Here is a 24579-nt window from a genome sequence, read left to right as displayed (position 1 = left end):
CCTTAGGATGCATTGACACATCAATAATACATGGTCTATGCATGGACTGTATACTATGGACGGAATCTCGGAACTCCCGGCATCACTATTCATTATGACGCCGTGAGCTCTAAAGGGTTACTGACACATGAGAGTGTTTACAGTACATAGCACACAGAGTACACTGACACATACACATCACATCCATTCTCTGCAGTTTATTGCATCTTGTTTCATTACAGGGGCGGCTCAGTTACCTCCTGTGGCAAAAATGTTTGCTCACTTTCAGAGCACCACAGAACGCAGAATAAAGTGGTGAGTCTTTATGTTACTGTATTCTGGTCAGTGATTAATAATAGAAGTCATAGTTTAGGACTGTAGGAACGGTCACTAATACACACTGCAGAGGCTAGTTGTGACATCTATATGCCAACACCTGGGAAATCCTGAGGACAGAACCAGACTCCTAGCACTATGCAGTAACACTGCATCTCCATCCATGAATCAATTTTGTGGAGTTGGTGGGGGCATAAGGGTGTGGGGATACAGATCTCACAGACAGGATGGGCCACTATCCTCCTGCTAGCCCTAATCCTGGTCATTTCGATTAAAGGGAGACTATCAGCAGGTTAGAAGCAATGGACCTGCTTATAGACCACTATAGCGCATTGGACGCTGAGGATGAGGGTAAGTTTCTTCTGAAGATGAGGGTAGGTTTTTGTAGGTTATTTCATATGCAAATGGCCTGCATTTTGGTCTGCCCCAGCCGGCCAGCCCTCCTAATGAATATTCATCTGCCCTGCTCTGCTGATATTAATTAGAATACCAAAAATACCTCATTAGCATATAAAAATAAACTACAAATATCCTGATAATGGCACACAGGGTAAAGGTAAGAAAATTACCTCCATCCTTAGTACTCCCTGCGCTATCGGGACATATCAGCATGCTAATGTGGGAAACAAATCTTGCCCCAACACCCCCCCCCCCCCCCCCGACAATAAACTATAATATTATATATAATGGTAATATAATATATTATATATAATGGTATGCTGGGCTGTATATATAATGGTATGCTGGGCTGTGTGTGTACATATATATATATATATATATATAATGGTTTGCTGGGCTGTATATATATAATGGTATGCTGCGCTATATATACACATAATGGTATGCTGGGCTATATATATATATATATATATATATATATATATATAATGGTATGCTGGGCTGTATATATATAATGGTATGCCGGGCTGTATATATAATGGTATGCTGGGCTGTGTATATATATATATATATATATATATATATATATATATATAATGGTATGCTGGGCTGTATATATATAATGGTATGCTGCGCTATATATACACATAATGGTATGCTGGGTTATATATATATATATATATATATATATATATATATATATATAATGGTATGCTGGGCTGTATATATATAATGGTATGCTGGGCTGTATATATAATGGTATGCTGGGCTGTATATATATAATGGTATGCTGGGCTGTATATATATAATGGTATGCTGGGCTGTATATATATATATATATATATATATATAATGGTATGCTGGGCTGTATATATATATATAATGATATAATGGTATGCTGGGCTGTATATATATATATAATGGTATGCTGGGCTGTGTGTATATATATATATATATATATATATATATATATATATATATTGGTATGCTGGGCTGTATATATAACGGTATGCTGGGCTGTATAGCTAAAAGTATAACCAGTAGAAAGAGGAAATTGTGATCACGCTCTATAGAACTCTAGTGAAATCACAACTGGAATACTGTGTCCAGTTCTGGAGACCTCACCTTCAGAAGGATATTGATAAAATTAGAAGTGGGGCAACAAAAAGAGGATGTGGAGGGTGTGAGGCATAAAACCAGGAAAGACTTAAGGATCTGAATCTGTATAGTCTGGAGGAAAGAAGGGAAAGGGGGGGACATGATCTAAACCTCTAAATATGTTAAAGGACTAAATAAGGTTCAGGAGGGAAGTGATTTTAACAAAAAATAAATAAAAACAGAACACAAGAACAAGAGGACACAGTCAGAGGTTAGTTGGTGGAAGGATCAGAAGCACCATGAAAAAAATGACAAAATATTACTTTACTGAAAGAGTAGTAGATTCTTGGAATAATCTTCCAGCAGATGTGGTAGGTAAATCTACAATCACTGAATGTAAATATGCCTGAGATAAACATATATCTATCCTAAGATAATAAGAAAAGAAATAATATAAGGGAGGATTAGATGGAGCAGGGAGAGCTAGTTTTGCTGTCAATCTTCTATGTTTGTATTTAAAGGGAATCTGTCAGCTCCCAGGGTCCTACCTGAGGTGCTGGCAGTTTGCTGTAGCTGGCAGTCACCTAGTCAGCATGGTGCCTTTTGGTAATTATCTGTGCAGTGGATTATGCACAATCTGGGGTCTCCTACTGTAATGAAGAGTCAAAGAGAAGTTGTTTGTGCCGTACTCTGGCACACCTCACCTCAACTTCATTCTCCCTCCTCTTCATGAATAATCAATGGTGCCCGGCCTTCTGCTCACTCAGCTGTCAGCCAGTGTCTCTGATTGCAGATCAGTCCTCTGTAGGCAGTTTATGTCCGTAATAAACACTCAGATATAGTTGAAGCTGTGGTCTAGGGGTAACTCTCCTGTCTAGAGACCTGCCAGCAGTTTATTCTCTGGTTCAAATGCCCTGATGGAAATTAAAAATCAGTATTTTTTTCTTCTTCATTATTGTATTATTTATAAAGCTAGGTTCCCACACAGTATTTTTGCTCAATACTTTGCAACCAAGACCGGGAGTGGATTAAAAACACAGAAAGGCTATGTTCACACTGTCAGCCAGTGTCTTTGATTGCAGATAAGTCCTCTGTAGGCAGTTTATTTCTGAAAGAAACATTCAGATATAGTTAAATCTCTGAGACCAAAAATGTTGGAGCTGTAGTCCAGGGGTAACTCACCTGTCTAGACACCTGCCAGCAGTTCATTCTCTGGTTTAAATCCCCTGATGGAAATGAAATAGAGATCTTTTGCCATTAAATGATTGCCATTTACTCAATTTCAACAGTGTGTGAAGAAAAAAAACAAAACTCTATTTCATTTCCACCAGGGGATTACCCCTGGACTGCAGCTCCAACATTTTTGGTCTCAGAGATTTAACTATATCTGAGTTTTTCTTTCAGACATAAACTGCCTACAGAGGACTGATGTGCAATCAGAGACACTGGCTGACAGCTGAGCGAGCAGGAGGCCAGGCAGCATTGATTATTCATGAAGAAGAGGGAGGAGGAAGGAGTGGTGAGGCTGCCAGAATGTGTCACAAACAACTCCTCTTTGACTCTTCATTACAGTAGGAGACCTGAGATTGTGCATAATCCACTGCACGGAAAATTACCAAGAGGCACCATGCTCACTAGGGGGCTGTCAGCCACAGCACACTGTCAGCACCTTAAGTAGGGCCCGTTTGCTGACAGATTCCCTTTAAGCCCTTTCTTTCATAGTGCCCTGCAGTATTCAATAAATCATCAAATACTAATTTACCCATGATTTCCGAGACACATAGCAAAGAATAAGGTAGGTAGGTGGGATGCGCTGTTCTAGATTTTGTCATGACTGGGGCCATCTGTGTTAAAGATAATATATGTGATGAATTTCATTACATTGAAGCCACCATTGTATTTTAACAGTATGATAACATATTCCAATTTATCTTTCTACAGTTTTGGAAGAGGCAGAAACCAGACCTTACAGTCGTACTTCATTGATTATATGGATGAAGTCGCCGTGGAGATTGGCGTTCGGCCCAACATCATGCGCCTTTTAGTCACAGATCCTAAACTAGCTGTACAGGTTTTCTTCGGCCCAAGTACGCCATACCAGTATCGTCTGACAGGTCCCGGCAAATGGAGCGGTGCTAGGAAGGCAATCCTGACACAGTGGAGCCGAACCATAAACCCAGCCAGGACCCGGGTGGTTCAGAGGCCTAAAGACTCGGGATCAGTGATGAGACATATTTTCGTCCTATGTGGATTGACAACAGCAATTCTTATAGGATTCTACTGTGTGAAGTGGGAAACACTAAGGCCTTCGGGGCCTAGATTTTGAGCCATTAGACAAACCTAATATACTTTTACATTTTAAAGCGACTCCATACCCACAATCTGTGCCCCCCCCCCCCCTCCCAACCCCAAACTGCTTGTACCCTCAGATAGCTGCTTTTTATTCAAGATCTGTCCTGGGGTCCCTTTGTCAGGTGATGCAGTTATTGTCCTAAAAAACAACTTTTAAACTTGAAGCCCTGTGTCAAATTGGTGTAGCCTCGGGTGTCTGTGCCCTAGGCCTGCACTGCCTCTCTGTCCCTTCTCTCCGCCCTCATCAACATTAGGAATGCCCAGCTCATGTGCAGTGTTCACACAGGTGATGAATAGGAGAAATTGTTCTAGGCTCATTCCTAATGATGAGGAGGGCAGGGAGGAGGGACGGAGGGGCGTCACAATTCTACACCATGGGTACCATGGGTACTCTAGGCCACGCCAATTCGAAACAGGGCTGCGAGTTTAAAAGTAGTTTTTTAGGACAATAACTGCATCACCTGCTAACAGACTCCAGGACAGATCTTGGATTAAAAGCAGCTATCCAATGGTTCAAGTGTTTGTTTGTTTTTTTTGGGGGGGGGGCAGATTGTGGGTACAGAGTCGCTTTAAGGCTATGTTCACACACTGTATTTTTGCTCAGTATTTTCAACCAAAAGCAGGAGTGGAATGAAAGCACAAAAAGGCTATGTTCACACACTGTTAAAATTGAGTGGATGGCCGCCATTTAATTGCAAATAATTACCGTTATTTCATAAAAATGGCTATTGCTTTAAAATAAAGGTAATTGTTTGCAAATAAATGACGGCCATCCACTCAATTTCAACAGTGTGTGAACATAGCCTTTCTGTGCTTTTAATCCACTTCTGGTTTTGGTTAAAAATTGTGACCAAAATACTGAGCAAAAATACTGTGTGTGAACATAGCCTTAAATTGAGATTATACTGTATAATTATCACACCTTTATTTAATAATAGTTCCTTCTAATAATGACACTGAAATAAAAAAAAAAGTCATATAAAACCATTACAAATTAAATGGAACATATAATAAAGTTAAATATTGATTGTCCTGGGCATATTCTATAGCTCTTTGGTATAAGCCTAGTTGGGAGATTAACTGTATTATTTGATTGTAATGGGTGATCAGACATCTTCAGGAAGAACAGTAAACACTTTAGAGGGATCAGCAATGAGAACTATTCAGAAGTGTCAGGTTATAGCTACTAATAATTTCCATGCGTAAAAATGTTGGCGAGAGGCCACAGAAACATGGCCTGTACTTCTTATTGATTGCTGTGCTGCTCTTTTTTGTCTGATGGAATAAACGCACCTTTGGAGTTTTTGCACTATATGCGGAGTGCCGTTGGATTTTTTTCAACTACTCAATGAAGAAGGTGCTCGGGAGCGGAGTTTACCCCGACTAACAGTGCGGGAGTGGTGCCGTGGAGGAAGGTGAGACACATACCTTCCTCGGCAGCGTTCCTGGGGTTATAGGGGGCTATTAGATTCATCTAACCTGCTGATATTTCCCCTTCAAGACTTGAACACCTCTTAAAGGGGTTATCCAGGCTTGGAAAAACTGCTTTTTATTTTTTATTTTTTTTCAGAAACAGCACCACTCTTGCAGCTTTTGTAGCTCAGTTTCATTGAAGTGAATTGATCTGACTTCTCCGCTTTTCTATCACTTATCAAAGGTGACTTTCCCTACTACTATTCCTTTAAATTTTTGCTCCACGGGATATCATGAAAATCCACTGAATTTTATATACCTTTGTATCCAACAATCCACCTTATAAATTTTACTGTTTTGTACTTAAAGTGTCATTGTCATTTTTTTTTTTTTTTTTTGCAGAAATCAATAGTCCAGACGATTTTAAGAAATGTGGGTTTATTAGGCAAATATGCCATTATGTGCATTCAAAAAAGACTTTCCCCAGGTCCCCCTCCCCCCCTCTCATTCACTGCTCATTATCAGGAAATCTCGACTCCTTTACATCAGTAAAACATCATTCCACTAAAACATAACTTTTTTTATATGTTGCTGCCCATGGTGAGACTAACAATCCTTCCTATACTTGTTATCTATTCAGTCTCCTTCCCCCAGTTCTGAGCTGCTACTTTCTGCTGAAGACACAAAAATCTGTGTGTGAGCTTTTCTCTCTGTCTCCCCCTCCTCCCTTCTGAGACGGCTGATGTAAATAATTTCCTGGCTGGCTTTATCTGCAAGATTGTTGTTTCTTTGTAATGCTGGGAGGGTAAGTCGGTTAATCTGAGGTCAAGTTGATGACCTCACTGTGATTAGTCCTCCCAGCATTACAAAGTTGCAGATAGGGACTTGTTTACATCAGCCATCTCAGAAGGGAGGGGGGAGAAGGAGAGAAAAGCTCACACACTATTTTTTGTATCATCAGCAGAAAGCAGAAGGTCGGAACTGGGGGAAGGAAACTGGAGAGATAATAACAAGTATGGAAGGAATTGTTAGTCTCATAATGCGCAGCACCTATGAAAAGAAGTTATGTTTGAGCGGAATACTCCATTAATGTCAATCAGTGGAGCTACAAAAAATTGCAATGTAGCCCAGGTCTGAGATGGATTGGCCAAATCAACTAGAGTAAGAAAAGTCTTTTAAAGGGGTTGCCCAGGCTTAGAAAAACATGGCAACTTTATTTCGAAAACAGCACCACTCTTGTCTGCAGTTTGTATGTGATACTGCAGCTCAGTTCCATTGAAGTAAATAGAGCTGAGTTGTAATACTACACAAAACCTGAGGACAGCTATGGTTTTCTAATCCTGGATAATTCCTTTAACTTGTGGCTTTCCAGTGTGTGTCATACGCTGATTTCGAAGGACCAGCTGACCATCTTATGTGTATGGAGACCGCCGGACATTTTCCCAGTGGCAGCTCTTGGGAGAGGGACGGATGCATACATGTGTGTGGGGAGGTGGTGGTGGAGATAGCTCTTGGCTCAACAAGGTTAGGATTGCAAATATGTTATATTTATTGGCAGCTTGATAGAGAGGGGTCTGGAGTGGAAGAACCCACCATGGATGATGCAAAGACACAATAAAATGTTAATGCTGATGGCTGTAATACAAAAAAATGCTAAATTAAAAAATATAGATCAAAGCATTACAATTAAAAAAAAATATTCACTTAGCACTTGTGCCGATAAAACCCTAAGCCCATGCTAAAAACAGAGCAAGGAGGAGCAAGGGCAAAAGGAGAAACTTGACCATCGTGACAATTGATGAGGATCCTTCATGAGCGGGGACAACCCTCTTTTTTGTTGCAGCAATGGTTCTATTCCACTGGTTTAATATAGCCTTCCGGGCTCCATCCCATTTTCCTGGTCCATGGAGGCGAAATTGATAAGGACTACAAGGTCCGAAGAATACTTCCTGTGCCAGCTTTGGGTCGGTGACGCAGAGAAGAGGCAGGTTTGGCTTACAACCAATGAAGGAACTTAATTCATCCATATAAGTGACGTAGTCAATGGATAGGGTCTCACTCCGACCAAACCTGGAATGTATAGAAAGAGAGGATTATAGTTTCCGTAAAACAAGTATACTCCTCAATAGCTTTTAGAACATTGTAGTACTATCAGGCTACCAGCTTAGGCCGATTTGCAACAACAGCCATGATTAATCCAAAACGTACGTGCAGTGCAGTCTGAGGGAATCCCGGCTGTAGTGTATACACATAGGGGTACATTTATGAACTGTCCGCCCGAGGCATATGCCAGGGAGAAGGTGCAGATTCACCCCTTCTTCCTTTAGTACGCCTGCCGTATGCCTCGCTCGCCCGATGGGTGGGCTGGGGAAGCTTGGGGGGGGGGGGGGGAGCGTGACAAGGCGGGGAGGATCTACGCCTGTTCGAAGGCGTAAATCATGATCCAAATCTACACCTGCTGGAAGCTTTAGATTTAGTATACCGGACACAGGCTTGCCTCTTAGTTAATCCTGCCTGGGGAAAGGGGGTGTAGCCCAATATAAGACCGGCGTACGCCAGTGTTCATAAATCCCCCCCCCCATAGTATACACTCCGGCCGGGATCCCTAGCAAACAAGCCTGACAGGTCACACAATGGAGAGAGCGGCCGATACTCCGGCCGCAGTCTCCATTGTCAGCTATGGTGAATTGGGATGCGGGCACACACGGATGCGCTCACATCCCAATTTAGCACAAAGGAAGATAATGCGGCTGGTACTGCATTACTTGCAGGGATGATCTTCACTGACACCAGCCGTTCTGTGACCCGGACGGCTCACAGAGTGGCCGGTGTTTCACGTAGTGTGAACCCGGCCTAATAAAGCGACAATATATAAGGTCCAAAAAATTTACTAGAAAAAGTTTTCCACCCACCAGTTTTTTTTCTCGCCCTCCTCTTCATTTAATTCCTGAATCATTGTCTCTTTAGGTGGCAGCTTGCATGTCCCTGAAATGGTAGAGAACATCATAGGAGTAAGAAGTTTTTAGATACATGAAATCTTTCATCCTTGTAGAGATCAGCATTTTCCCTTTTGATATTGATGTTATTCTTATTTGAAGTGCTATATAGGTGTTTCTCCATCCATACCTTTAATAACTCTCACCGCCCATCGAGCCTGCACATCGGAGGTCGGGGGTATTCCTCCCAATGACTGCACCAATCCAATGACGGCCAACGTTGGCTTTTCTAATTTTGGGGGGAAGACTCCCTTATACAGTGAAACCTTGTTTTTATCGTTTTTGACAATGGAGTCATCCATAAAGGGGTAGGCGTAGCTGTAACCAGTGGCAAATATCACAACGTCCACATTCTCCATCACAGAACCATCTTCAAAGACCGCTGAGGTTTCAGTGAACTCTCTGATGTTGGGTTTTACAACCACAGTGCCGCATGTGATGCAGGTGGCCAGGTCATCATTAAATACGGGCTCTTTCCTTAGGGTCCTGGAAAAGGAATATGAAGAAAACCGATCACAGAGAGAAAATAGTTAAAATAACTCTATCACTTTTCAATAACTACAGTACATCTAGAATACTTTTGAGAACGTCTTATAGGGAGTCCGACTGTAAGCAACCCCCAACCCTGCTGAATTAAGGGGCCACAGTGCAGTAGTGGATGCTGGGAAGTAGGGATGGTCCGAACCTGGTTCAGGTCGGGTTCGTACGAACCCGAACCCTCGGAAATTATTCCTGCTGTCTGCCCTCTCCGTGGAGAGGGTGGATACAGCGGGAGGACCGCCTGGAAAACTGGGATACAGCCATAACCATAGGCTGTATCCCAGTTTTCCAGGTGGTCTTCCCGCTGTATCCACCCGCTGCACAGAGCGGGCAGACAGCGGGAATCTGATGCCGAGCGTTCGGGTCATACGAACCCGAACCTCGGCAGATTCGGACCATCCCTAATGGGAACCCATACATTTCGCCAAAATCACTGTAAGGTCATGTTCCCACTCTGTAAGACACCAGCGCCTTTCCCATGCAGTTAGTAGTTATATCCATAGCCAGGAGCACTGGTAGTAGCAATGCCCCGCCTCTATAGTACCGATCTGGCCTGCCCACTTGATTATCATTAGAAGGAGTGGGCTGGCGCTATGAGGGCAGGGCACTGCTCCGAGACGTGGATTCAACTACTATCTATATGGGAACGGTGCAGTGGAGGAAGGTAAGAGACATATCTTCCTCCTCTGTGCCCAATGCGCAATAGGGAGCTATCAGCAGGTTAGATTCATCTAACCTGCTCATAGTTCTCCTTTCACCCCTTCCCAACCTCTCTTAATTTTTTGGGGCATTTTCTTTTTTCTTTTTTTACGCCACGGGTCAAGATAGTAAAAACCTACTTGTTGACCGGTACCAGGCCAAAGTGGCTATGGTTGAATCTTTTCTCCATCATACTTTCATAGAGCCAGTCAGAAACTATTCTGGGCAGAATACGGTTTATGAAGGACTGATAGCGGGTGAGGTAAATCATGTCCCAAGGATAACCATTATCCCACACACGACTCATGATCCAGGAGCCACTTCTGGAGCTGAGAACAACCTAAAACAAGAGCAAGATGTTTATGTCTACTATGCAAAGTCATATCTGTAACCCCTTTAATTTGGGATTGGGAACCTTCGGCCTTCCAGCTGTTACAAAACTACAATTCCCATCATGCCTGGACAGCCGAAGCTAAAGCTTTGGCTGCCCCATGAATTGTAGTTTTGCGACCGTCCCCATCCCTGCCTTATATAATACATACATGACATCTGGAATATTTCGAGAGCAGATCTGCACCACACGACAGCGCTCTATTCTATGGAATATTTTCTATTAGCATAAAGATGGGCAAACACCTTGTATATGATTCATTCAAACCCACCGGTTTCAGCAGGACTGACTAGCCATCTAATGTGTATAGTAGAGATTAGGGGAGAGAAGGATTGGACATGTTGTCTGGTGGCAGCTCCAAGCAACCAGTGTTTTACTATGCAATTCTAACATTGGGTGAAAAATGGCATTCTACTGGCATCATTCTTCATAGGGGGCATTTTGTTGATAATATTGCTTATTGAAGGGGCCTACTGGCACAGTTTATTCAGAGAACCGTCAGTTTAGATAATGGGGATGCACTTGGATCGTCTTGTTAATATAGGCACTGTGATATTCTGGACTGCAGCCTGTACTTGTAAAAGCCATAAGAACTGTATAGTGGTGATCCGCATTAGAGACACGCACTGGTTTCATTGCGTGGCCCAACAAAAAACCTTGTCATTCAACTCTTGGTGTCCAGAGAAAATGGTTTTCGCCCTAGGAAGCCCTGGAAAACATGAGTACAGCCATGGGGCATAACTACCACCGTAGCAGCCATAGCAGAGATGTCTACCATGGGGGTAAACTAGGGGTGATGCATACCATGGCGGACACTAGGGGAAACGCCTACCACGGGGGACTCTAGGGGAAATGTCTACCACGGGGTGCACTATCTACTAGGGAGGGGATACCAGGAGAGATACCTAACATATGCTATCTACTGGGCGGAGGCCTAACCAACAGGGAGATTACCTACAGTGGAATGGGGGGGGGGGTCCAATCAAAACTTTGCTATGGGCCCCACCCTTTCTGGTTATGCCTCTGCATAGGCCATAGGCTATACAGTATCCATGTTTTCTTGGCAGCCCTAAAATGGCATCCAATTTTTCCCGACGCCAGGAGTTGAATGCCGTAGCAGGAGTTGAATGCAAACACGTGGAAAAAATGTGTGTGGCCTAAAAAACAGATGTGAGGGCACCCTGAGAGCACCACCTCTATTCTTAGGTTGTGTGAGGTATTACAGCGACTCTCAGCAATTTGACTCAGTTCAATTACATAAAGGTTTATACAGCAATTTGGTCCATTTTAATAAAATTAGGAGGAGGAATGTTCCTTTCTTGAATTTATTACCAGGGCTGCTTTCTTTCTGGCTCACCTTCTTAGCCGTCCGTCCAAGCTCCACAGCGATATCCGCTCCAGTGTTACCTAAGCCAACAATAAGCACATTTTTCCCAGCATAACTGGCGGGATGCTTGTAGTCTCTGTTGTGCATGTATTGGCCTCTAAACTTCTCAATACCTAGAAAGATAAAACATTGTAAGGTTTATTGTAATACTGCCAGTAAGCATGAAATCTGCCATCCTGCCATCACTCCCACTCATTTTTATACAGCCCTATGGCTATTCCTTGCTTTGGCAGAAGAAATATTTATTTTGGAAAGAGAAACGAATAGCGGCCCCCATGTAGAAAGACCGAAGGAAAATTCTTTAGCGAGTAAAGGGACGGCAACATTTTGCATCTTAAAGGGAAATGGTCATCAATTTAACTCTTCCTGGGAGGGGGGCTGTACTCAAATAAGGAGAGATCTACAAATCAAGATCAGTGGGGTGGGAAGAAGCAACCAGGGACCGTCTGGCTGATTTTTAGTTTAGGCAGCATGAAATGGTTTACAGGTTTCCTTTAAAGGAAAAGTCCGGCCTCATTTTTTTTTTTTTTTTTTTAAATGGAAGGGTACCGGGGGCAATAAAAAATGGTACTAACTCAAATCTCCCAATGCCTCTTTAGCGCCGAATCTCCTATGCTGCCGATGTCATGACCCAGCTGATGGACTGGCCACTCAGCCAGTCAGTGACTGGGACAGGATGCGCGATCCAATCACTGATTGGCTAAATGGGCCGTTCATTAGCCAAGATGGGCATTTCCCTCCCAAGTCGTGACGTCATCACAACCCAGGGGGAAAATGCCTTCTGGCAGGGGTTATGTGGCGCATTGTGGGCACGGGGAGAGTTAAGCAATGCCTCATTGTAATGTTCTCCCCTGTCCCTACCACCTGTCACATCCTTGCCAAGAAGAGACTTCTCCTTTTAAGTGTTATTTGCTGTTCAGTGCTCCCTCCAGCTGGAAGAACAGGCAGCCATGTAGCCTTAGGATTCAATGTCAGAGAATAGAACTATAGAGCTAGAATCCTGCTTGGAAACAGTCTTGGAAATTGGAAGACATGCCTTGCTGTTCAGTGAACATTTTTACTAGGCTTAAAATAGACTGCCTGGCCAACCGAATGTAGAATGTAGAGTATGGGTTATGGGAAGAATGGTGGCTTCTCAGATGCAACACCCTCGAGACCAGATCTGGTGCACAAACCTCAAAGGATTTTTGCAGCGGGTCTGGTCTCGAGGGAGTAGCGCCTAAGAAGCCACCATTCTTCCCATAACCCCATAAACCATACTACACTGTCCAACCGAAGTGCCTGGAACAGACGTCGGGAGGTGGACGGCAGAAGCCCTCTCATTGTAATATAAGGGGCTGCTGATAAGTCTTTGGCCTTGTGTTGAATGTTACATCACATGAAAGCCTTATGTGTCTTATATATGTTTTCCAAATTTTTTGTATGTAGCTTATGGCAACAGTGATCTAGGCACGCAGGAAAAAAAAATGGGGGTGTCTTTTTTTCTTCTTTCTGCAACAAAAGTCCGCAAAGGATACTAATGGTGATTTGTCGCAGACATTGGGGGATCAATGCCCTTCATATTCTACAGGTAAGAACTGGGTTGCAAAATCTTAAATGGGCCGCTTCAGCACTAATAATGAGGAACGTCCTGGACGACCGAGATTGGTTGTTGTTCCGGAGATCGTCGATGCTCTGAACAACCTCATACTGGAGAATCTGTGAATTTTAGCTAAAGGAATGGCAGGCATCATGGGGATTTCTCGTGAACGTGTTTGTGTCATTATTCATGTTCATTTGAACATGAAGAAGCTATCTGCAAAGTGGGTCCCCAAATGTTTGACAACAGATCAGAAAAGCAGGTGAGTGACAACATCCCGGTCCATTTGTCAGCATTTCCCGACTGATAAGAACTTTCTGGATCGACTGGTCACTATGGATGAGAACTGGATTAACTTGTATCACCCTGAAACCAAGGAGCAGTCAAAAGAATGGAGGCACAGTGGTTTTCCTGGTTCAAAGAAGTTCAGGGTGCAAAAATCAGCCACTAAGGTGATGGCGTCTGTGTTCTGGTATAAGGATGGTATGCTGCTGGTGGACTACCTTCACAATGGTTCCACCATCAATGCAAGGTATTACACTGAACTTTTAGAGCAATTGAAGGCAGCTCTGAAGGCCAAAAGGCACGGCAAGCTGTCCAAAGGAATCTTGTTCCTGCAAGACAACGCCTCTGCCCACGGCAAAACTAGTGGAGCCCTAGGCTTCCAGTTGGTTAACCACCCACCTTATTTACCAGATTTAGATCTATAAGTGTGTTGATATGAGTAAAGAGTATGTGGAATAAATGTAAAGTTTCATATTACTATCTAGTTTCTTTCTGGTTGTAGCCAAAGATTTATCAGCACCCCCTCGTATGTGCACATAATAGAGTTGCGCCAAATGTACGATTCGACCAGGTGAGCGGTCATTTGCATCTTGTAGGGACACTGTCTCACAGGTTTAACGTTCTGCACATGCAGCGCCATAGTGCTCTTTTTTTCTTCTTTTCTATGAAATGTAGAATGTAAGCAGCCACGCATACAGCATCACTACTATGCCACTGAAGGTGCTGGGCATTATGGGAGTCACTTGATTCACTTCAACTAACTGAACATTTGAATATGATGCAATGGAATTAATAAAAATAATTAGTAATAATGTGTAGTGTCACGTACCAGAGAAAGACTGCAGGGGGAGATTGGGATAAACATGATGACCAGTGCAAACCAGTACAGCATCAAAGATGGCCGACTTCTGCTTCCCATCATGTTCTGTCACCACATCCCATTGTCCAGTTGTGGCAAAGTCCGGTCGTTTCTGAATGTGGACCACGGCTGTCTGAAAGGAAAATCGGTGTCATGAGTATTTCAAGTTACAGTAGGTCATTCCAGAGACAAATTCAGCTAAACAGAGGGAATTCATGACGTAAAAAGGACGATGGATGCAGAATGCCAGGTTTGAAGACTCTTACTTTAAACTTGATGTGTCTCAACAGATCAAAATGTTTGGCGTAAAGGCTCAGATACTCCAGGAACACATCGTTGTGCATGAAGTTGGGGTATTCGTCTGGGATGGGGAGGTCAGGGTAGCACATCATTTCTTTGCAGGCATTGGTGAATACCGAACGGTAGATACTAGCTCGTCCATCTTCTGCCTTTTCCTATAAAGAACATTGAAGATTATCAAACAAATGAAACAAAAAAGAAATGCAAAAATGTCAGTAATAAACCCCCGGACTGACACAAGAGGCAGTGGCGTAGCTACCATAGAGGCAGGGTAGGCAGTTGCTATGGGGCCCGTGCAGGAGAGGGGCCCGGAGGAGAAGGTAAGAGCCTGTTTCCTTCTGCTTAACCCCTGATGTAATGCAGTGTGTATGTGACCCAATATTTACTTACATGCTGCAACACAAAAAGGGTTAACAAGCAGAAGACAAAGATATCTCCTCTGATAACCTCTGACCTCTGTTCTCCAGCCGCACCATCAAATAGGAAAATGTGCAGGGCTCTGTGCAGAGGTCAGGGGTTATCAGCGCACCAGCAGTTAAGCAGATATATCTTGTCTTCTGAACATTGGGTCACTTACACACTGCACTGCAGTTCATAAGGGGTTAAGCAGAAGGTAGAGATAATCGAATATGATTCAATTGAGTAGGTATTTGATCAAATATTGCGGTATTTGAAAGATTCGAATACAATCAACTAGTGTGTTGTATACGCGGCAAACATTTGAAAGCCCTCCCATCGCACTTGGCGCTTTTTAAAAACCCAATCACCATGCAGGGAGGCCGTGAGGGACCCTGGGAGTACGCACGCAGCGCGAAAACAGCGTCTACCCTCATTGGATGGCTGAACCACATGACCTTGAATATTTAAGACTTGACTTCAACCTCTCGACCGCAGATGCGCTTTCAACCTAGCCAGGGAAAGATCTTGCAGCAGGGAGAGATAGGTTTTAGTAGCGTTTTGGTTAGGCAGGATTGCTACTGAACCCAAAAGGGCTTTGCAGGGCTAATATCCAGTGAAAAAGTCATCTCTGGAGTCTGCATCCAAAGCTCTTCAACTTCATAGATGATATAACAGCAGCATCAGTAGCTGTATTCATTCCAGTACTCTGTGTGTACAAGTGACTTATAGTGTCCCTGGTTTAGCCCACTAAGGGCACGTTAACCTTATGCCAGTAGCCCAGTAAAAGGCAAGTGATACCTATTGTGCCAGTTGCCCAGTAAAAGGCACATGATACCTATTGTGCCAGTTGCCCAGTAAAAGGCAAGTGATACCTATTATGCCAGTTGCCCAGTAAAGGGCACGTTATACATACTGTTCCAGTAACGTTCGTACAGCATTATGCGTGATAGGCGTGAATAACATGACGCTCTACAGACGCACATTGGAATCATGTATGTAACGCTGCGCAAGAAATACAAACGAAATGTGTGAACATTGCTGAAAAGCGTTCGCAAATATTTTTCCTTCACAACTGCGGAGAGTGGCATTATACTGCGATTTTGGGGTGTTGGTGCACCCAGGCATGCTCCCACTGATGTCACAGTGTCATTCCGGAGGTGTTCGCATCGTTTAGGGAGGTTTCATGGGGGGTTTGGTGACCTCCAAGTGGTCGAATTTTGATTTCCTAGTGCCTAGAATTTTTTACCCATAGACTATAATGGGATCGAATATTCGTTCAAATAGTCGAATCTCGGTGCCTATCGATTCGAATTCTCGAAAGTCGAATATTTCACTACTCGCTCACCTTTAGCAGAAGGTAGTCTACTACTGCTCTTTTGTATTTAACCATAAGGACTCTTAATGGGCTCTACCTTCTGCCTCTGTTTCCGCAATTATGTGACTAAGTAAGTTGCCATTCGTTTCTATCCGGCTATTTCTTAGTTTACGAGTATGCAATACGATCCATAAATAAAAAAGGGGAAAAAAGAACGTCCAAGTACGGACTTAGATTATTCTACGTATTCGACAATTAAAGTCTACGGGAGCCACAATGTTTTGCAGATGTCCCCAAGAAATGTTACAGGCTGAAAGTAATCATGTGACTTTTGTAGAGGTTGTGCATCTTTTTTTTGAACCAGTTCAACTTTATTAACAAGCACTGTACATTATTATTTATCATTTTTTGGAACCACAAAAAAATACGGATAGCGGATGCACTTTATGCAGATTTTTTTTCGCTGATTGGGGATTTGATGTACGGACCAGAAATGAAAAAAAAAAAAAATACGGAATGCGTGAATGAGACCTTAGAGTGCAATAAATCTCCCCCATTATTTTTACTGGAAATACGTGCCATAGCCCACACTGCGAAAAGCTTTTAATAGGTAGCATTTCTTATTTTGGGCGTATTTCATTAAAAGTTTAGTGCAAACTGTAAGCAGCAAAAGCAGCAGGCTACTCTCAGAATTTCTCTCTAAAGAAAATGGGGCAGGAGTTGCTTGAATTTGTTGGCATGCAACGTGCATCAAAACACTATGGGGAAGATTTATGATGCTGTCTTTTAGTAGTAATGTCCTCTGTGGCCCACAGCAACCAATCACAGATCAGCTTTTAAAGGAGAAGTTCAGCAAAAATTTTACTAAAGTATTGTATTGCCCCCCAAAAGTTATACATATCCCCAATATACACTTAATACGGGAAATGCACATAAAGTGTTTTTTTCCCTGCACTTACTACTGCATCAAGGCTTCACTTCCGGGATAACATGGAAATGTCACTTCCTAAATAACATGGTGATGTCACTTCCTAGATAACATGGTGATGTCACTTCCTGGATAATATGGAGATGTCACTTCCTGGATAACATGGTGATGTCACTTCCTAGATAACATGGTGATGTCAATTCCTGGATAAAATGGTGATGTCACTTCCTGGATAACATGGTGATGTCACTTCCATGATAAAATGATGATGTCACGACCCGACTCCCAGAGCTGTGCGGGCTGTGGCAGCTGGAGAGAATGATGGCAGAGGGATGCTCAGTATGCCTCCAGTGCCCTGTGTCCCTCTGCCATCATTCTCTCCATCAGCCACAGCCCACACAGCTCTGGGAGTAGGGGCGTGACGTCACCATGTTATCCAGGAAGAGACATCACAATGTTATCCAGGAAGTGACATCACCATGTTATCTAGGAAGTGACATCACCATGTTATCCAGGAAGTTACATCACCATGTTATCAAGGAAGTGACATCACCATGTTATCCAGGAAGTGACATCACCATGTTATCCAGGAAGAGACATCACAATGTTATCCAGGAAGTGACATCACCATGTTATCTAGGAAGTGACATCACCATGTTATCCAGGAAGTTACATCACCATGTTATCAAGGAAGTGACATCACCATGTTATCCAGGAAGTGATATCACCATGTTATCCAGGAAGTGACATCACCATGTTATCCAGGAAGTGACATCACCATGTTATCTAGGAAGTTACATCACCATGTTATCCAGGAAGTGACATCACCGTGTTATCCAGGAAGTGAAGCCTTGATGCAGTAGTAAGTGCAGGGAAAAAAATCACTTTATAAACATTTTTCCGTAATAAGTGTATATTGGGGATTTGTATAACTTTTGGGGGGCAATACAATACTTTAATAATAATTTTCACTGGGCTTCTCCTTTATATATTCATGAGCTTCAAGAAAATGAAAGCTGAGCTGTGATTGGTAGCTATAGGCAACAGAGGACATTATTACTGTACGGCCTTATTCCTATGTTCCATGTACAGTCCATATATAAGGACGGGGTGCAACAAAACAGATTATCGGAACTGCGGCTGTGTCAGTACAGTACTGGGAAGATTTTAACTATTTCGGAGCTCCCGGCATCATAGTGATATATGATGCTGCGACGTCCAATAATCTGTTCCGTTCTGTACTGTTAGACGGACTGCGCACAGAATGTTGGAATAAGGCCTCAAACTCTGAGATGTGTATGCCCCTATGTGAGTGGAACCAGCATAATGTTCCATTCTTGCACGTATAAATAGTATTGCTTATTAATAAAAAATTGCAATAGAAGAGGAAAAAAAAAACTTACCATAAAATTCCACAGGCCGCCGACACAGTCACCCTTCTCAAAGCAGGCTGCATTTAGGCCGACTTCTAAACTGCATTTGAGAGCGGCAAGTCCACTGATCCCGGAGCCGATTATAGCCACGCTTGATGCCATTCTCTGCAGAAATGGGTTTAGGAGCACATGAATATGCTGTTTTTCCATATATATATATATATATATATATATATATATATATATATATATATTTATTTATTTATTTATACCCCAATCCTCCATCCATCCAACCATCAGCCCCCCTTGGTCAGCAGAGTTTAAATGGCCATGGTCATTATAAAAAAAAAAACTTTTGCTATGTCCTAGAGATATAAAGTGTTCAGACAATTAAGAGTCGGGGGAGGTCCATGCTCAGCTGCTTCTCTCTGACTGTGTCGAGCGGCTTCTCCCTCCCCCTCTCCTTATCCCGCCCCATAGACTTGTATTGATGTCCATCTCCTGCTGTGAGGACTTGCTTAGTGTATGGACAAGATGCCTGGGAGGCTTTTAGATTTTCATGTCACTTATTCCATAATTTCTTCTCAGGCTTCAGCAATTCCACAATTTTTCCTTCACTAGATTTAAAATAACTAGATGTGGACAGAATCTACGATAATCCGGCAATACAACCCCGGCATACATTAAAGAATCACTTTGTAGAAAATGCACAAATTACAGCTATGACACAGTATCTGTAGTATTTGGACAGTATCTGAAGATTCATGGATAATAAAACAAATGGAAATTGTTAAAAGATAAAAACATACCCAAAATTAGTAGTAAGCCGTATCCTCATGGAATGCTGGAGAATCACGAGGATATGAAACCTCTGACTTTCCCTTCAGTTCTCGCTGGCAGCAGAAGCTAAAATGTTGCAAAATGGAATGACGTGAGTGAAACGGCCAGAATTGCTTCAGGATAATCCTTCACCGGTCAATGATTAAATGACCTTTTACATTTGTTGGCGTTTAATTTTTTGTAAAGTTTTTCTTTTATTTCAGTTTAATAACTTTCTAAACATTAAAGGATTTTATATGGACAATTTCCTTTATACCTGTTAGCCTCTTTGAACTTCATTTGGAAACGTGAAAATGCAAAAGAAGAGCCCATGGAACCTCATTAAAGAGTCTCGAAACACAGCACTAGCCAGATATCCCTCTGGGAAGGACCCAACCATGGGGTGGCTCCTGTAGGGAAACCACCAAACCACCATATTAAGTGGCCCTATAAGTCAATGTAATGACAATGTAATGGCTAGTATTGTGTTTCAAGACTCTATAATGAGGCTCCACAGGCTTTTCTTTTGCATATTCATGTTTCCCATGTGGCAATACACCTAGAATATCACTGCATTAAGCGCTTTCACCGGCAGTGTTATCATTTGGCTGGTCTCCCTGAGATCAGTGATCTGTCCCTCTTATGGCTCTACTAGGCATTGCTCCCACTAGCCAGAACCCTACTCCACACTGATGAGGGGCAACACCCCGAAACAACTGTATGTGGATGGTTCCCTGGCCTTGGTTATTCCCTTGTCATTACATTGGCTTATAGGGCCACTTAATATGGTGGTGTTGGTGGTTTCCCTACAGGAGCCACCCCATGGCTAGGTTCTTCCCGGAGGGATATCTGGCTAGTCCTGTGTTTCGAGACTCTTTAATGAGGCTCCACAGGCTTTTCTTTTGCATATTCATGTTTCCCAGGAGGCAATGCACCTAGGATTTCACTGCATTGAGCGCTTTCACTAGCAACCGGCAGTGTTATCGTTTGGCTGGTCACCCTGCTCAACTCGGGTAATAAGGTCTGGGGCTTGTGTCACCCTAGGAGGACGGGTCACCCGACACTGTAGAGCAATGGGTGGTACAGCGACTACAAAGGTCAAAACACGGGCACAAGTAGTCTTCTATTTTCAAGTATTCTTCAGTATTCTACTTCTTCTTCTTCAAAAGTTCCGGCAGAGCACATTTCTACCCTGGGTTTGAAATCACAGCACAAAGTCCTCTCTACAACTCTGACCTCACTCTACTTCTCAGCATGCAACCAAGTCAGTAGGGCTCTTCTGCTTCTAAAGCTCTGGACACAGATTGTGTCTAGTCAGAAGTCTATTATCGGCTGGTGTATTAAGTGATCCTGCGGTAACGAAGATTTTATTTATGGTTACAGGGCTCAGTGATTATTGTTCCGGTACCTACACAATCATTAAACCATCCTTACGTCATCTACCCTTCTGTGGGTCCCAACTCCACTCCAGACCACCGTGATAAGTGCCCAAGGGACCCCTTAACAGCCCGGCAGGTCACCGACCACAGGGCAAAGGGTGTAGCTAACCACCGTAAAATAAAAACAGGTGTGCCTTCATACCTGTGTGCCCAACTGGCACTGGCGTCACGACAACCTACCATCCGGCTGAGCTATATTCCAACCAACCACCACAGTAGGGGCATCACACAGTACTAATTGGCAAGTGACCGGTTGACCGTAGTGCTCCACACAGTATGAAGCTCCTCATCCATCTGCTTACAGTAAAGACCTCCATGCTGGGTGTGCACATCATAAGCTGTAACATGTGAATGCCAAAGCATAGGGATTCACAAAATTGTAAACCTAACATAAAACAGCAACATAAGGCTATGTTCACACAATGTACTATCTTTCAAAAAAACAGCTGCTATCTTCAATAAAAACAGGGGCCATTCTTTTCAGCCTGGGCGGCATTGCATTAAAATCAATGCAATGCCACCCGATCCATGCACACGCCACATTGATAACGGTCGGTGTTTGGTGCGGCTGGGCAAAAAAAATTATCCTGTCAATTGGGGATTTGCTCCTGCTTCGGGCAGTTCCTGACATGGACAGAGGTGGCAGCAGAGAGCAATGTGTCAGACTGGAAAGAATACACCACTTCCTGCAGGACATATAGCAGCTGATAAGTACCATAAGTACTGGAGATTTTTAAATAGACATAATTTACAAATCGATATAACTTTCGGAAACCAGTTGATTTCAGATTTTTTTTCTTTCTTGCTGGAGTACCCCTTTAAAGAGGATGTACCACCAGGTACGTCCTCTTTAACCTGACACAGGGATAGAACAGCGCGGTGACGGGGAAGCCGGTTAACGGCAGGTGCTCAAGCACTGGAGGTAGGCCGGCCCGCCCCCAGTGGGAGGGAAGTCCTTCCCCTCTATGAACCGGCTCCGTTAAAATCAAAGGAGCCGCGTCATAGAGGGGAGGGAATTCCCTCCCACTGGGGACGGGCCGGCCTGGCCTACCTCCAGTGCTTGAGCACCGGCCAGTAACCGTGTAAAAAATGGCGCTGTTCGGGGGAACCGGGCCGCGGTTCGAAAAACGGACCGGCTTCCCCGTCACGGCACCATTCTATCCCTGTGTCAGGTTAAAGAGGACGTACCTGGTGGTAAATCCTCTTTAACATAAGATAAACATGAAAAAATAACATAAAACAGCAACATATAAAAACAATAATAGAACAATAAAATTCTCCAGTGCTCTAATAACCATTCTTTATTGTATTGAAATTTTAAGCTTTACTGGTCCAAGCTTTCTCTCCATGCTTTAGGCTATGTTCACATGTGAACATAGCCTGACACTGCGTTTTTATTGTGCGTCTATACAATTGTGGAATATAAGGGCACAACGTACATTAGGTGAATGCAGCTTATAGAACCACCAGTAATAATGTCTTTAGTAATTCAGAGATAGTTACCGATAGGATAAAAACTTGCACCAGATAGAATCATAAAAAACAAGGAAGAAATAAAAGTCTAGTAACAAGCTAGAAAAAGTTTACAAAGGGTTAAATGAGGAGCAGTAACATCAACCCGGGAAATTACAGCTGGAACGGGATCTGACACACGGGTCACTTACTTTTTGCTGCTCTCGCCTGAGATCGGGATTCCTTTTTGGATGGTTTTTACCTGCAGTTAGTGGAGCCTTCGCAGGACGGTCATCTGCTGTTTGCTGTTCGCCAAGAAGTTTTTTCTTCTTATGCTTTGCAAAACAGAAACGTCTGACTCCTCCCAGTAACAAGTTAGGGGATGTCAGACCAGCAGTTACAACATCTACCGAACATTCTATCTTTTATGTATTAGGAAAAAATAGACTGGGATTGAGGCTGGGATTACATAAGCTTCTGTCAGCCTTGGGGAGGGTTCACACACTGCAGGTTTTGGCAAAATGCCCCGATAGTAAGATGGAGAAGTATTACTCCTTTCTTCATATTTCCTATCACCATTTGATCATTGCATGGCTCAAAAAATGCTGTGATTTTTTTATGTAATTTTTTTTTAATGGAAAATTGATCAAGTAGGTGTGCCTTCTGTGCACATAAAAGTTGAAATTTTTTGCACAAGGGAAACTACATGACTGTCTACTAAGTGGAGCAAGCTACCTACCTAATGAAGGGATCTAACTACTTCTCTTCAACCCCCAATTCTCAGCCCACTTACCCGTCCACACTGTGGGACACCAAGGGGGGCAATTTTACTGTTTGTACTGTTTGAGGTGCTATAGGTGATGGAAAAGTTTAGAGTATAAGATATCAGGGCACAGAGTGGGGCATAGCTTGGAGTAAGTCCGGCATGACTGGGTTAGTTGGGATAGGGGCAGTGACAGGGTAATAAAGAAAGTAAGAGGAGACGGTAGAGTAACCAGGGTCCAGGGACAGGTCAGAAAAGGGCAGGGAACAGTGAGTGTAGTGGTTGGTTGTGGTCACCAGAGTTAGGCTATGTTCACACAATGTAAGGGACCAGCCGTTCCGTGACCCCGGCCGGGTCACGGAATGGCCGGTCTCTGCCCGGATCATCTCAGCCGGACATGTCAGTTATTTGCGGCGCCGCACGGATCCCGGACGGAGCGTGTACAGTGTGTATACGGTATATGGTGTATATGGTGTGAATTTATTTGTTTTTAATAAAGAGGGAAGAAGTCATCTGGCCATCTGTTCCAACGTAACCTGAGTGCCTCTTGATTTGTGGGTTGGGGGAAAGGGGAGGATAAAGTGTAAGTGGAGGGGGTCATGGTAGGGTCGATATTCAAATAAAGGAATTAGCTGAAGAGAACAGAGAAAAGTCATGGCTGGAAGAAATCATCATGGCGGTCAGGGCTGGATAGAGAAAATTAAATTGATCAACTGCAATGAAGGAATACAGCTTCTAATTGTCACTGAAGGTGATGGTGCTGTTATTCCTTCTACAGCAGTAGAAGTGATAGCAATCATGGGGTGGCAGTATTATTTAGGCATTAGATAGTACCATTAGGCCAGAGGAAGCGAACTTGCACGAAACAGCCCTTGCCATCTAATTCTCCTGCATTCTGGCAGTCCAGTTCATGAAAATATAGACCACACATTCACATTCAGTTGCCCCTGTCACAGATGCTAGGGAGCATGAGGCTGCAGGCGTGGCTGGGTGAGTACATTAGGGGGTAGATTTGAATAGGTTTGGAGCTCCTAGCTCCCAATAGGTTGAGTAGGTTTGGATCTATGGAGCATGTGCATGCAGCCTTAGTCTTCTTGTGCATTGTGGATCTATTATACTTGTGAAGCAGAGCCGATTTGCCACAACGGACGTGATTAATAGGAAATTTACGTTGTACTGCAGTCTATGGGATCCCGACACATAGTATACACTCTGGCCGGGATCGCTAGCGGACGTACAAAAAACTGCATTGAATAGCGGCTGCACAAGCCTGACAGGTCACACAATGGAGGGTGCGGCTCCGGCCGCACGCTCCATTGTGTTCAATGGTGAATTGGGATGCGGGCGCCCCCATGCCAATTCAGCACAAATGAAGATCATCTGTGTGTGTGGGGGGGGGGGAGGAATGTCTCCTCCCAACTCTAGCGATCAGGAGGGGCCTGAAACCCAAATCCCAACTTTGTCAGAAGTTTTTTTTT

The 24579-nt window shown here is 43.4% G+C and overlaps 2 protein-coding genes across 7 annotated transcripts in view; one reads left to right on the top strand and one right to left on the bottom strand.

The window, feature by feature from the left end:
• LOC138789062 (dimethylaniline monooxygenase [N-oxide-forming] 2-like) overlaps positions 1-4225 on the top strand; it is a 45236-nt gene extending 41011 nt beyond the window's left edge. For all 4 annotated transcript variants that reach the window (XM_069967602.1, XM_069967599.1, XM_069967600.1 and 1 more), the window contains 2 exons: positions 222-294; positions 3754-4225. In XM_069967602.1, the coding sequence (XP_069823703.1) occupies positions 222-294; positions 3754-4138 (458 nt within the window). In that variant the 3' untranslated portion in view covers positions 4139-4225. The remainder of the gene's footprint in view (positions 1-221; positions 295-3753) is intronic.
• Positions 4226-5998: 1773 nt separating this feature from the next.
• LOC138789063 (flavin-containing monooxygenase 3-like) lies at positions 5999-22710 on the bottom strand. 3 transcript variants are annotated; one of them, XM_069967603.1, is made up of 10 exons: positions 22551-22704; positions 19438-19534; positions 18659-18793; positions 14580-14768; positions 14284-14446; positions 11561-11703; positions 9953-10152; positions 8704-9059; positions 8490-8562; positions 5999-7647 (listed from the first exon to the last, which is right to left on the bottom strand). In XM_069967603.1, exons 3-10 carry the CDS (start codon positions 18788-18790, stop codon positions 7305-7307), a joined length of 1599 nt encoding a protein of 532 aa, XP_069823704.1. In that variant the 5' UTR covers positions 18791-18793; positions 19438-19534; positions 22551-22704; the 3' UTR covers positions 5999-7304. The 3 variants fall into 3 exon arrangements, with proteins under 3 accessions (XP_069823704.1, XP_069823705.1, XP_069823706.1); XM_069967604.1 differs by having other exon boundaries at positions 22601-22701; XM_069967605.1 differs by lacking the exons at positions 5999-7647; positions 8490-8562; positions 8704-9059 and having other exon boundaries at positions 9949-10152; positions 22551-22710.
• Positions 22711-24579: the final 1869 nt, after the last annotated feature.

The sequence above is a fragment of the Dendropsophus ebraccatus genome, chromosome 4, assembly GCF_027789765.1.
Source record: "Dendropsophus ebraccatus isolate aDenEbr1 chromosome 4, aDenEbr1.pat, whole genome shotgun sequence".
In the NCBI taxonomy this organism is placed as follows: domain Eukaryota; kingdom Metazoa; phylum Chordata; class Amphibia; order Anura; family Hylidae; genus Dendropsophus; species Dendropsophus ebraccatus.
The sequence above is the reverse complement of the archived record's forward strand: the minus strand, read 5'-3'. Positions and strand labels throughout refer to the sequence as shown.

Excerpts from the sequence above, each read along its gene's own strand:
- LOC138789063 (XM_069967603.1), bottom strand. The coding sequence starts at position 18,790 with ATGGCATCAAGCGTGGCTATAATCGGCTCCGGGATCAGTGGACTTGCC. Across the intron at positions 9,060-9,952 it reads GGCCTGGTACCGGTCAACAA|GACCCTAAGGAAAGAGCCCG; the intron begins GTAGGTTTTTAC and ends TTCCTTTTCCAG. Across the intron at positions 8,563-8,703 it reads GGCGGTGAGAGTTATTAAAG|GGACATGCAAGCTGCCACCT; the intron begins GTATGGATGGAG and ends CTACCATTTCAG.